General features: G+C 29.9%; 1 protein-coding gene across 1 annotated transcript in view; it reads right to left on the reverse strand.

Annotated features, from left to right (window-relative positions):
- The window catches only part of LOC124532116, a 104,241-nt gene that overhangs the window by 44,770 nt on the left and 45,777 nt on the right, over window positions 1-13,694 (reverse strand). Inside the window, exons 4-5 of the mRNA XM_047106819.1 lie at window positions 3,876-3,959; window positions 118-264 (exon numbers count right to left, since the gene is read on the reverse strand). Coding sequence (XP_046962775.1) covers window positions 118-264; window positions 3,876-3,959 — 231 coding nt within the window. The remainder of the gene's footprint in view (window positions 1-117; window positions 265-3,875; window positions 3,960-13,694) is intronic.

Raw genomic sequence — 13,694 nt, forward strand, 5'->3', positions numbered from 1 at the left:
AATTAATGCTGCTGTTTGTGTAATAAATATGTCCTTCTCATATATATAACTAACAGTTTGTGGTTAAAACACAATGATAGGATTACAGAGCAAGGTTAGATTATCGTATCAGCTTACCTTTGCTAGTCGAGAGTGTGTTAGGTCTTTGCGCAGGTGCTCTGTGTGGAACGGGTTTCCGCGGTGAGGGGGGTGGAGCAAGGGAGGTGCGCGCGCGCATCGCCACGGGCGACGACGACAACTTTTGAACCACTCCATTTTTCTTTGCTGAAAATTTTACGTAATATTTAATTAACTTGCATTTGTCACAGAAATTTCTTTATTGAAATATCGTTGATCGATCTAGATTGATATTTTAATTTAAATTTATTTGTTGTCTTTACATTTGAATAAAAGTTATGTAAAATCCGACGACATACAATATTAAAAACGACTGAAACGCCTTTTCAGATAAGTAAAATATTTAATTAAAATGAACCGCCTACATAACACAAGAAACTAGAAAGCGAGTCACTTTGACAACACACTGTGTTACGTTTCCAGTTAAACCTGACAAAGGTTTTGTTTTCTAAACTATAACTTCCGAGTTAAATGCATAACAATACAATTAAAAAGGAAAAAATATTGAAATATCAAAACTAGATTCGGGAATCTAACACGAACATTTTTCGAAACGAGAATTTTGCTTAGTAAGTAGGTATATTTTATAGGGATAATTGACAGTGTCCAATACTAAATAGTTCAACATATAAATATCCGAACCCCGTTTCTATAATTCAAAGGAAATGCTTCGTTTAAGTAGTTTATACAAATCAGGAAGATTTGTTACCTGTTATAAGAGATTACAGAACAACTATGTCAATCTGACGTTAGTCTGTCATTTATCTTCACTTTAATTTGAAATTGGAACACAGATAACATATATTCTAGTTTTATAAATGGGACAAGTTCTTTTTATTTTGGTGTCGTGTTCAAGTAATAGTATATGGAATGATGCAATACAGAGTAAACCCTGGATTACTATTGATCTATTGTCTATCTATTAATTTAAGTAATATATTAAAAAAAATACGGTTTGGTTACGTCAACACTGCGCCTAACTTAGAATTAATCAGTTTAGTCATATAAAAAATATGATTCATTTTCAATGCCTGTTAATCCAATTATATCTTAAGTGAATCTAGTAAATAATATTTTAATTAGAACTTGAATAATAATGACAAGTAATCTTTACAAGAAAAGGGATTGTTGTTGTAATATAATTTTCTATGAAAAGACGCTTTTCGTTGAATTTATTTCAACACTTTCAAGGAAATAAGGTCAATACACTCGTATACTCTCATAAATTTTTACGACTTTTTAATAATCTACTTCATAATTCATAGTGGCTACAATGAGAAAATAAGGACGTGAATCTTCCTCACGATACTTATATTATTATAAATAGCCTCATTCTTGCGAAGAAGAAGAAATAAACAAACGTAAGAGACATAATCCAAACCATTTTGCTCATAAGTCTGCTGCATTATGCACTGCAAAGAGTTCTTAATCTATATAGATTTATTTATAATACATCACTAGGCCATTCTTTACGTCGTAATACATCATTAACCTTACAAAGGCTAAATCACCCTTCAAACAAAATACCATAAGAGGGCGGTACCTATACAGACAGGCGTAGGTACACAAAGTAAAACCTTAGAAAGAGTTACGATAACAATACCGCTTTTTTTTTCACCGGTTCATAATTAATACATATCAGCGGTAGTTTTTCGATCGCGTCAAGCATCAATTCATGTTATCAGAAAAGGTATCCTTCATAATACTATGAGATTCTTCCTTCGTAACGATGAATATTTATATTATTGCGTGTCAACGAATGTAACCAATCGAACTAGTTGCTATTTGACATACATTTTTAAAGGACAACCTCAGCTGGCTATTGTTTAAAGTGAACAGAATAATGGCGCAATGTATTATGAAACACGTATCGCTAGGGTTGCCAGGTCTTGGATATAAATTCGGACACTTCCGTTTTTTAATGTTTTATTCGTATGTGGGACGTAAAAACCTAACTATGCTCACGGCATGTTCATATCAGTATTTTGTAACTATAACAAAATAGATTCCATTGAACAGACGACAACTTTTAATTGAGTTACAATATATATTAATTCAGGCAACTTGAAGGCAATAGAAATTTTATATTACATAAATAATAAACAAATTTATGTATGTCAAATAATTTCATGTTTCCCTTCTCTTTACGTTTTTTTTATATTACGTATGGTAGCCCTTATTATGAGCAGGCGTCTACTTTTGCACTTTTCGTATAGAATTAAATTAAGATAAAGCTCAAAACAATCAAAACACATGCTCATTACGCTACTAAAATAAATAATAAAATATTATTTTTACTTCGTACAAAGTAATGGCTTCTTTGTTTTGAGATTACATTTATTGTATATTATTCAAAATGTTTTTATGTTCACAACTGTTTAACGACTTATTAATGTAAATTTTAATTACATATGTATATGAATACATCCTCTTCGGGTAATGGGTAATTTTTTGTTTCGACAAAATAGTTCTTAGATGCGAATAAATTTGTAAATTCTCTATCCTATAATTTGTAAACTATATTATTTTAGTAAGGTTTAAACTGAATCACTTTACTGGAGAAGAATTATTTAAATTTGACTGTTTCGCATTAACAATGCATAAATATTTTTAATTAGACAAACTTGAGTTTATTTAAGATCAAGTTACACAATACAGGGATAAAAAAGCCTACGAAATAATTCACACTTTAACACTCAATAATATTAAACTAAAAATATTTATAATAAACTTTACAAGTTAAAAAAGTTTTTTATTACACACAACAATATATTATATTAAGTAGACGTATAATTAGTTTGCTTGTATGTAGAGGTTATCTCTAGAACTAATTTTAAAATATATTCCACTGGTAGAAAGCTACGTTATATCATTTTCATTAATAATAAATTGCACCCGTTCGAGGCCGAGGCGTTTCTCTAGTATGTGCAGTACAAATTGTTTACGAATGGTTGTATAGTATTAACAACACCGATTTGCGACAAACGCGCTCTTGATGGTGACAAAAATATATTCTAGATATAGTTCGAAACTAAAATAGACCGCACTCTAACTAAGGCTTGTAACACACAACGGTACATTAAACGTGAAATATTTTTTTATGAATACGATAGGTTGCAGTCATAGTTCATAAATAATAAGTTTAATATTTAAAATTAAATGGTAATTGCAAACTCACTAACTTGGCACTTGCTTTAGGCTTGTACTAATATAATAAGTGTGAAAATAGCCCTATCTGTCTGTCTTTTAAGCTATTTTAAGATAAAAAAACTGAATCGAATATGATGAAATTTAGTATGAAGCGAGCTTGAAGTCTAATGAAAAGCATAGGACATATATTTCTATGTATAACCTTGAAATCAACCCCTAAAACGTGAGTAAAACCTCGGGCGATAACCAGTATTAAATACATTGTGCCGCATGGTGTCGAAGTATATTGAAATCCCTGTACAGTCTACTAAACAGCTGTAACAAACAATATATTTCTACTTATCCTAAGTCTATAGATTTACAGATACTGAAAAATATATGATATAATTATAGAACATAACTATTGTATTTATAAAATTATTTTTACCTGCATTATACAACATAAATATAATTTATATCCTTTAGCATTCAGGACTAATTTATACGTACAATTTATTTTTCTAAAATATTAATACAGATAGCAATTACATCGATGTTCCTTCATGCATGAGGCCTGTTCGTTAGATATCGCGGTGAGTGTAGTTTAAGGGGGTAGTAAGATGACTCACCCGTCGCAGCTGGTGGTTGGGGTGCAGGCGGGGGACGACTAGGCGTCGACGGCGTTGGTACGCTTTCCCTCTTTTTCCCATTTCCTGGAATAGATGGATTTGAACGTTAAATGAGATTTTAAAAAAGGAACTAGTTTGTCGTTCACTTTCATATTTTTTTTTTACATTTACATTCAGAATTAATATATTTGATACCAGTCAATTTGTTACCATTTTTTTGAATGTATAAATAGAAAAGTCTAAAATATTTTTTATATTTACTTTGAACTTTTATTATAAATAAAAACAATATTGGTGCTTATCACTTTATTTTTTGTTATAAATAAGCATCATAAATACGTCTTCGTATTTATTTAAAATAGTATTTATTTACATTTATTCTTAAATGTAAATAAATACTATTTTAAATAAATCTGCTAAATTGTCTATAGTTAGTATAAAAGGTGGTATCACGACCACAAGAAAATAAAAAAAAACAGACAAAGACAGTACATTCACATTCTTTCTTCCAATTTAGCATTAATGTAGTAGATATTATATTATTTTATATAAATATGACTTTAAAATAACGTGGCCAGATGCGTTATACATACCATATGTAGGTACATATTATATAGTAGTCAATACTTACCAATACTATATTTTTATTTAAAGTATACACATATTAGTAATTTGTTTATTCCACTATGACAAATTATGGAATATTAATAATAAAAATATATCAATCGCAACACCTAATTAAAAAAAGGAATTTTAATTTATCTACGAGTCACTGAATCTTTTTTGCGAGCACCATTATTTTTCTGACGTGAATGTAAACGGACAAAAAATGTGAACGGGGCATTCATTTTAGAAAAAAAAAACGTTCCAATACATACGCACGCAATATAGAGTTTATAATTATTAGGATAGGTTAGGTTTAACTGTATTGTAATTTGTTAATTGAATGTTACGTCCCCAATATTTCGTAACTAAAATCTTTGGTTTATTGTAAACCGTCGGTTAATCCGATACGATACGATGACGTAAACGCAGATCTTATTACACTTTTATTTGAAATGTTTTTAAAGTTAAACCAAAATTTAAAAAAAAAATCAAGATATTAAATATAATTCTCTCGTAAAATGTCTGTTTTGAAGCGAGAATATTTTGGTCAGTCAACTATGAAATCTATCAAAAAATTCTTATTTAAAATGACTAAAATATAGATGTGTTACGCTAAAAGTTTTTAACAAATGACAATCTAATGAAAGTTATACCCGAGCACTAGATTTATGTAACTACCTATGATATACACTTTCAAATATAATTTGAACGCGTCTGTTAAATCGAATTTTAAAAATAGAATTTTGCGAACGCATTATTTAAACCATACAAAAAGTTCTGTAGCCCAAAAAAAAACGTGGTCGCGTCCTCAAATGTAACACTATATGTAAGACAAATTTGCACGCAACGTTATGTTCGTGGGAAGGCGATTGCACAATGTCTTTATACCGACGGTAAAAAACATGAAAATGTAGATTTTTCATTGGCATCGTGCAATGATTACTATCATAGTCCCACCAGCGCATTCAACATGAATACTGCATTGGAAAGTTAGAAATGTGTTGGATGTATCATTAAACAGGTACATAATTTAGTACTTATTCACAATATCCATATTATTAAAACGTTGTGAACATGTCAACTCGGTATTTATATTTTCTTATAAGACACGCTTATTTAAATTATGTACCTTTTTAATTATCGTTTGAGACGTTTCTAGTTTATTGCATATTATAATATCATGGAGATCAATTACTGCGATACTAAAGTGGATGTATTATAGCTGAAATAGCATAGGATAATGGTACTTACAGGTTATTATAAACAGTACTGTCGTATTTTAACTGACTACAAGAGGAACGAGATTACCAATTCGTCCTGAGTTACTTATTTTTATTTTACTCTAATTTAAAAAACAACCCTTTTTTACGATACGTTTTAATCATAATGCAATTAAACGTACGTTGGAAGCTGATTCCATGTATATATAAAGAAATAATCTGCCACTTGCGGAAGTATAACCGTGGTAGTCGTCTATTTTATGAAAATGATATATTTTATCTTCGCCTTTTGTAAATTGGCCTTTTGTAAAAAATATTCCTTCAATTAAAATCAATTTACATAGAGAAGTTCTCGATTAAAATATATATGCATATAGTAAGGTGTGATTTAAAAAAAATCACAACTATATTTCATTCATCTCTTATTTCTCTAACTAACCTTATTTATAATATTAAAAACAGGAATATAACCATTATTGCTAGTATAAAGTATCTACGAAAAAAAAACAATGTCCTGATAAAACTAATAAACCAGAACAAAAGTAAGGTTATTTAGTTAATATGATACAACTGTTTAAAATTAAAATCGATTACATTACGTTGAGTTATGAAAAAAAAACTCGTCATGGTGAAAATTATGAAACGTAACAACCCGTTTGCATGATTTACTTTATCCGTAAAAGGTTGATTGCATATATGTATTTTTAATCTGAATTATTACTTAACAAAGCAATCCTTAAGCTAAAATTATTATTGTTATAGTGTTTCTTTATATCGGTTGTATGCGCGCGGTGTTTGTGTGTGTATGAACGCGTATGTGTGTGTATGTGTGTGAATCGACAACAATAAATATAATTGGAGAAATAATTTAAAATAAACCGTAAAACGTGTACTCACCTCTGGCACCAAAAGATCCGAACCTCTCTCTATTCACAGCTAATTTATATTTTTTCTCAGCTTTGTCACTAGGGACGGGCAGTTTGGACGGATACTTTTCAGAAGTGCTCCTATAGAGCTTTTCCTTAGACCCGTGTGCCCCCATTTTCAATATTTTCAAGAACTTCATTAAATCGAAGACATATTTATTTCATTAACAAATAATTAGCATTATCTAGTTTCCAGGAACTGGTGTATCAATTATATCACATCACTAACTTTCCTCTCAACTTGCTTTGGTTCGTTTATTATATTTCTTATCATCTGCACGCACACATGCTCATCACTAATAATATTTAGTTTGCACATAAACTCTGTCTATTTAAAATAAAAAAAAACTTGGTTGGTGTCATGACTTTAATAAAAATATATAATGAGACAATCACTTAATGTTATCGGTCTGTGGTTCGGAACAAAGTTATATACGCTGAAATAATTATTACAGTGCTTTTGTCTATTTCGGTAGTCGACTCACAGCGACGACCACTATAGGAAGACACATCCACGGACAAAGTTACTATTCATGAACAACTAATATTATCGTAATAGGTAGGGGCTGAGGGATCAACATTAAATGGCAACTTGATGCATACAGAGCCAAGCTAAAGATGATCATTTTCTCAGAACCGTACCCTGCTTGTTATTTGTGCAAGATATATTATTTAATTGGACTATAAACTGGCAATACTTAAATTTATCAATATATTTAATAGCCGTATAATATAACATTTATGATTTGCACTTACAATTTTAGACAAGAAATAAAATGTCCGTGACAATTTTAATAGCCGGAATGTAACTGTTATAATATACGTAATAGAGAAACTGACATAAAACGGGATAGCCAACTGTTATATTACATAGTAAATCAGAGAAACTCGGAGACCGTCGACTCAATTTCCGATTACGAATGCCTCGCTCGTTATCTAGTCATTGGTGAAGCTTATCAACATTTGTGTCAAACAAAATTATAATAACCGTTTACATCATAGAACAATATTTTTTTTAAGTGATCTTTAAGCAGTATACAACAAAGTCGGTTTTTGTGTATGCGATTTTCGGTAGCTCCTTCAAATTGCGTTTCTAGATTATAGATTTTTACTTTTATTCAGATATCTCCAAGAAATGTAACTTAATTTATATCTACTAATAAATAAATTTAAAGTAACTATATCTGTCAGTTGCTCTTTTACCGCTAAAGCACAGAACCGATTTTGATGGCTTTTTTACAAAAAGCTTTAAATCTACTACCATTATTTCTTATTACGACCTGACTAGCAACCCCTAAAATGCGAAAGTACCTAGTCGCGGGGCGCGCTGAATAATATTAATATTTTGTTATAAAACTTTAAAAATATAATTTTAGTATGCTAACAGAAGCTAAGCTATACGTATAAAACTGAGCTCTAAGAGATACGTCAAGTATACGTCATTTATATATTTTTTATTGATAACATAGTTACCGGTTTTCGTTTAAAAAATAGGAAAACTACGCAGTAATCCAACATGGCGGATCTAACTGACATAATTAACGAACAAACAGCAAAAAACATGACATTATTTTAAGTTAACAATGATCTCATAATTCGGTATTCATTATATTTGATTACAAACAGTTTGACTTCGAAATAAAAACAAATAATAAGCGCCGCAATTCAAACAAATAGTTCTCGAAAACAGAAAGAGAAAAAAACAAAACGTACGGCACTATATTGTCCCGTAATAATCTGTATTAGTCACTGATATATAAGCAAGTGTTACCAGTTCCCCGAGATTTGCGTCTATTTCGGAACCATCGGTTTCAGGGTTAAATAACTTAAAGACGCTGCGTGTCCTTTCAAACGATATTTTAAACAGTGTTCTAGTGTTACGATATATTTAGTGCTTGGAGATAAATGGGCCCAATATAAGTGCGGCGTTTCTATAATGTTGGCGCGTGGTATTTTAAAACTTTAATGGTTTTTTTATTACCCTAAAATGTATCTTCAGCTGATTTATGGAAACAAACGTTCGTTCTGTATAAGTACATTTGACACTTATTTTAATGTTATAGAGAGTAAATTACTCTTAGTTAGTCTCGATCGTGTGTCCATTAAGTCTAAGTCATTATTCAATGATACTAAATTATCAACGTAACGAGCACTCAAAATAACCATTTATATTAATTTAAATATATTAAATAATTAGCAATGTTTTATTCGTAGTATTTAAAACGTTATTCTATCTTTTAAATTTATTACAGGTGTAAAAAAATTTATAAAGACTAATAGACCCAAACAAACTATGAATTAGTGCCTTTACAGTTAAGTACTGAAAACTTGTACAACGCAACTTTTGTTTTGTGTCATGTTTTAATGTAGATATATTCGTGTACAATATCTACACTAAAACATGATATAAACAATTGCATTATCATAAAAGTTTATTTGCGAAGAAAATTCAAGTGATAGTGGTTTGTATTTTGGCGTGACACGAGCGCAGTTGCGCTTCGCAATACGTCGTAATAACCATTTATTCATACGCTTTGAGATGCATGCGGGCGTGAAATATGGGATACGATTTTGTAACACATTTTAGCTTTTAAGCAATATCTAACTTTTAAGTAACTATCTGCTTAAGTTTTTTAATTTGTTATTCACATTACACAATCTTAATTTACGTACTTAAACGTAATACGCTATGAACGTTTTGAATTTTTAGTTGAATTAAAATTTAATTTGAAAATAAATACTAGACACAATATAAGTTCCGAATTGAAAAGAATTAATTAAGTTAATGTCATGTATAGACTATCCATAAATATACGTGTAAATTTTAAAATTAATACATATACAAATAAATGTTTCATGACAAAGTAAAAATAAAAAGAAAATACCCTGACCTAAGAAGATTTGCAGTTTATCTTTATTCAATCTTTGTAATTGTTTACTACTTTAATTGTTACAAATAAAATCCTACCCATCCTATACTCTGAAGGTATGCTATTATACAATGGATTTGTAAACTAACGTTTCTTTATTTTTTTAACTATTTATCGAATCCAGTTTTTGGAGCCCTATTGTCAAGCTGTATGCATTGCCCATCAAAAGAGTTATCGAACACATCGAATACAACTGAATTCAATTTCATGAAATAATATTGAATTTAAAAAAAAAATGTACGCGTAAAATATTTAAAATCGATAAACTTCAAAACATCACAAACACTACCTCACTGTTTAATAAAACAAAACACCGCAAAACTTTTCCAGACACAAGTATTTAGCGTTCAATTAACATAACCACAGTGTATAAATGACAGGTGACTGTCAGTAAGTACTATAGTCTACGATATGAAAGAAATCATTCTCGCATGTGTTATCCCCACCAGCGAATATTGTGTAACAGAACTAAAATATTTGAGAACAGAGTTACAGAGTTAATAAAACAACGAAAAAGTAACTATTGCAAATACGAAGACGAAAATATATATGTAATAGAAGTAGTTTAATAGCCTAATATTAATTTAATTTACGTAAAAATATTTACTTGAGGCAATTCATTAATGAAATACAAATTCAAAATAGAATTAGAACGTTTTACGAGCTCTGTGTATAAGCGTCAAAATATTATCAATAAGCAGTAACTAAATCAGTGTAACTACTGGTATTATAACAGTAGGACTGAACATATTATTTCTCTAAATTAGTTGCGCATTGGCCATTATGTTTATGCGACGGTGGTGATCGCTTACATTCAGATTTAGACTAATTTACCAGTTCACTTACCTAATATAAATTTAAAAAAATAAGATTCTAACCGAGTGTACCGTTACATAGTGAACGGTGGTAGTTTTTCCTATCTGTAATAATAATTTCGTGCAGGTCAACAATAGACCCGATCGAATTCGATATTTTTTTTAGATCGTTAAAAAATGTATTTTTAGTCGATAACAATAAGTACAACGGCCAACAACGGCAATGTTTGACATTTACGGATGCGTACAGAAAGAATCCGAATAAATTATTTAAAATATTTTATTTTTATTTATTTTACCCGTGCGAAGCCGAGTTGTCATTTAGTATGGTATAATTTTAGTATGTGTATTTTTTATATCTTAATAGAAATTTCCTCTTAGTCAGATAAACAAATTTTGTATGTATTATGTATGGCCGCGTTTTAGACTAATGCTAACAAAACAACAATTAATAATCCAATGTGGACTTAATAATAATATTAACGACCATTATATTTGATTAACATAACATTCTATTGACGATGAATAGCGTTTAATAGCGTTATATTTACCGTTAGTCGTATACTTAACAATTCAGTTTATTAATCGTTATCGAAATAAAAAACATATAAATTTATATTTAAAACAAATATAAAATAAAAGTTTGTTTATAAAAATCGTGTGATAATTAAAGTTGCTTCAAACAATGGCAGGATGTCTGCGTTTAAGCAAGGAAGATTATAAGTATTTAAAAATATCACAAGATTAAATCATAATTGCAAATGTGCACATATTGAATGTTTATATAACTTAGTGTTAAATAAAATCGGTATATTTTTGGTTATTTCAAAACTTGAACCAGTGTTGCAAACATAGCTTATTTAATTACCTTTTAAAATTTAAATATTATACTCGTGCAATGGATGGATATACGGCATATAATAAAACTTTACGACAAAATGCGCTCATCTGTGATCTACTTAAAATGTGCAGGTGGTTATAATTGTCATCAACTCATAATGTTTATAAATAATACAGAATACGAAACATGGCATCGCGACTGACAGTATAATCTCGTTCAAACAAAGGTATGGATTTATTTAAAACCTCCTTTATAACTTTAAATTGACGTACTACAATAATATTCAACACCCAATATATAAGAACTATTTTGGCAAAGATTTTGATATTTTTCGCGTATATAATACGTACGGTCCACCAATGATCGTATGTATAGACATAAACGAAACTTTTACCAAATATGGGGTAATTGTTAGTTATTAAGTTAAGTATAAAAATAATTTCAATATACCACTTTTAGTCGGTATAAGGTACCTAAGGTAAATAAGGCCCAGGGTGTAATAAGGCCCACATTTAAAATTTCGTGGTAAAACATTTCTATGACACTTCACTGTTTACGCACACGTGCAAATTGTCGGTATGAATATCTCGGTATCCGTCCGCAGTCGCTAGCGCCGCCATCTTGCCAGTTACATGCGATGTGTTGACGAAGTGACCGGCGACTGTGCAATTTTATAATTTTTTTATCAAGAAACTGTAAGTATTTTTATGTTTAATTCATTATTTGACTAATATTGCTGTATTAATTATCTTAAGTATGTGTTGTACAATACAAAGAATATGATTTTCCCTATCTAGCGTAAGAGTTTTTAGGTTTATTAGGTTATTTTGTAAAAACGTGGCATAAGGTTAATAAGGCCCATTATAAAGGTAGTTGGGCCTTATTGGCCTCTGAATATTTGAGTATCAGATTGTATTTTTTTTTGTTCCAGGTCATGTTACTATGTAAATTTTACTGTCAATAAGTAAGCATATGTTTAATATTGTTGCATATTTTGATTAAGATGCCTCCGAAGAGAGCCCAGTGGACAGAAGACAATTTAAGGGCCGCTTTAGCGGCAATAGAACGAGGGCAACTGACGCAACGAGCTGCAGCTGAACGTCACAACATTCCAAGACCCACTCTCCGAAATCATATTAAATCAAAAAGTAATATTAGGCGCTTAGGGCGTCGTTCAATATTGACAAATCACCAAGAAAAAGATCTTGTACAGCGGATCATACGATTTGCTAACATTGGTGTACCTGTTACTCCAAAAGTCATACGCCATATGCCTTTAATTAAAGTCTGATTTTAAGTGTTATAAATTAATATGAAAGTAATATCTTGTTTGTTTAAAAAGAAAAGAACTGATTATTTAAGTTTTCAAAGTTACAAAACATGTTGTGATTCTAATGTACCTTAATTAAGACCACTAGTTCCTTGAATTTAAATTGTCTACGAATAATATTAAGAGGGCAATAAGGCCCATGTTAAATAAATAAAGGAAAATGATTAAATTAGTTAAAAACAACAATTGACTTTTATTCTAACTTATTTCTAGGTAAATTTATGACGATTTACTGTAAAAATAAAGCAAATTTTTATATGGGCTTTAATATACTACCGTAGTATAATAAGGCCCCTAAGAAGGGTTTTTAAAAAGTGTATCTTCTTATTAAAAAATATGCTTTTCTTATTCTTTATACACAATTTATTACAGCAACATATACAACCTATGTAAACAATATGTTTTTGACATCCTATACACATTATACTCCGATTTAAAGCAATATTCTTTTAGGTGGGCCTTAATTGCCGCAGGTACCTTAATACAAAATTGTACGGTTTACAAACTCACCCATAAAACAGAGACCAAATATGTAACGCGTGTATTCGATACACCGACTTCCACGGCATTGTCAGATAGGCTATAGGAATATTGGAATATATAAATTTCATGAATAGTTTATCGTAGTCATGATTCCCGGCTGATAAGTTCGATGGTTAATAGGACAGAAAATTTGCTCAACCGAATCGTATGATCCAATTCACTAAGACAAGATTCATTCTTCTCTATAGATACTATAGATAGATAAAGAGGTCTTAAAACGATCCGACCGTAACAACGTGTATATAAAAATAAAGTAATTTATAACTATAAAAAACTAAGAGTTTCATACACATTTATAATAGATTTATCATTATATAATAATCTTTCTATTAAATATAACTATAAATATTTGTTGAAATATGAACAACATTAGACAAGAAAAATAATAAACATCTACACAATTTATATCAATAATAATAAATTGTAAACATAAATAAATGGCGTACACGAGTAAGTGATAACTCTCTGTAATGAAGTTGTCAATAAAAAATTAAATCGTTGTGTAATTAATTGTTGACGACTTTAAGAAATTCAGCTGCAGAGATAGTAATTGACAACTATTACCAGTTGGCTAAGGGTGTATCTCTCTATCCTTATCTACACAAATA

This window comes from Vanessa cardui, chromosome 8 (assembly GCF_905220365.1).
Source record: "Vanessa cardui chromosome 8, ilVanCard2.1, whole genome shotgun sequence".
Taxonomy (NCBI): domain Eukaryota; kingdom Metazoa; phylum Arthropoda; class Insecta; order Lepidoptera; family Nymphalidae; genus Vanessa; species Vanessa cardui.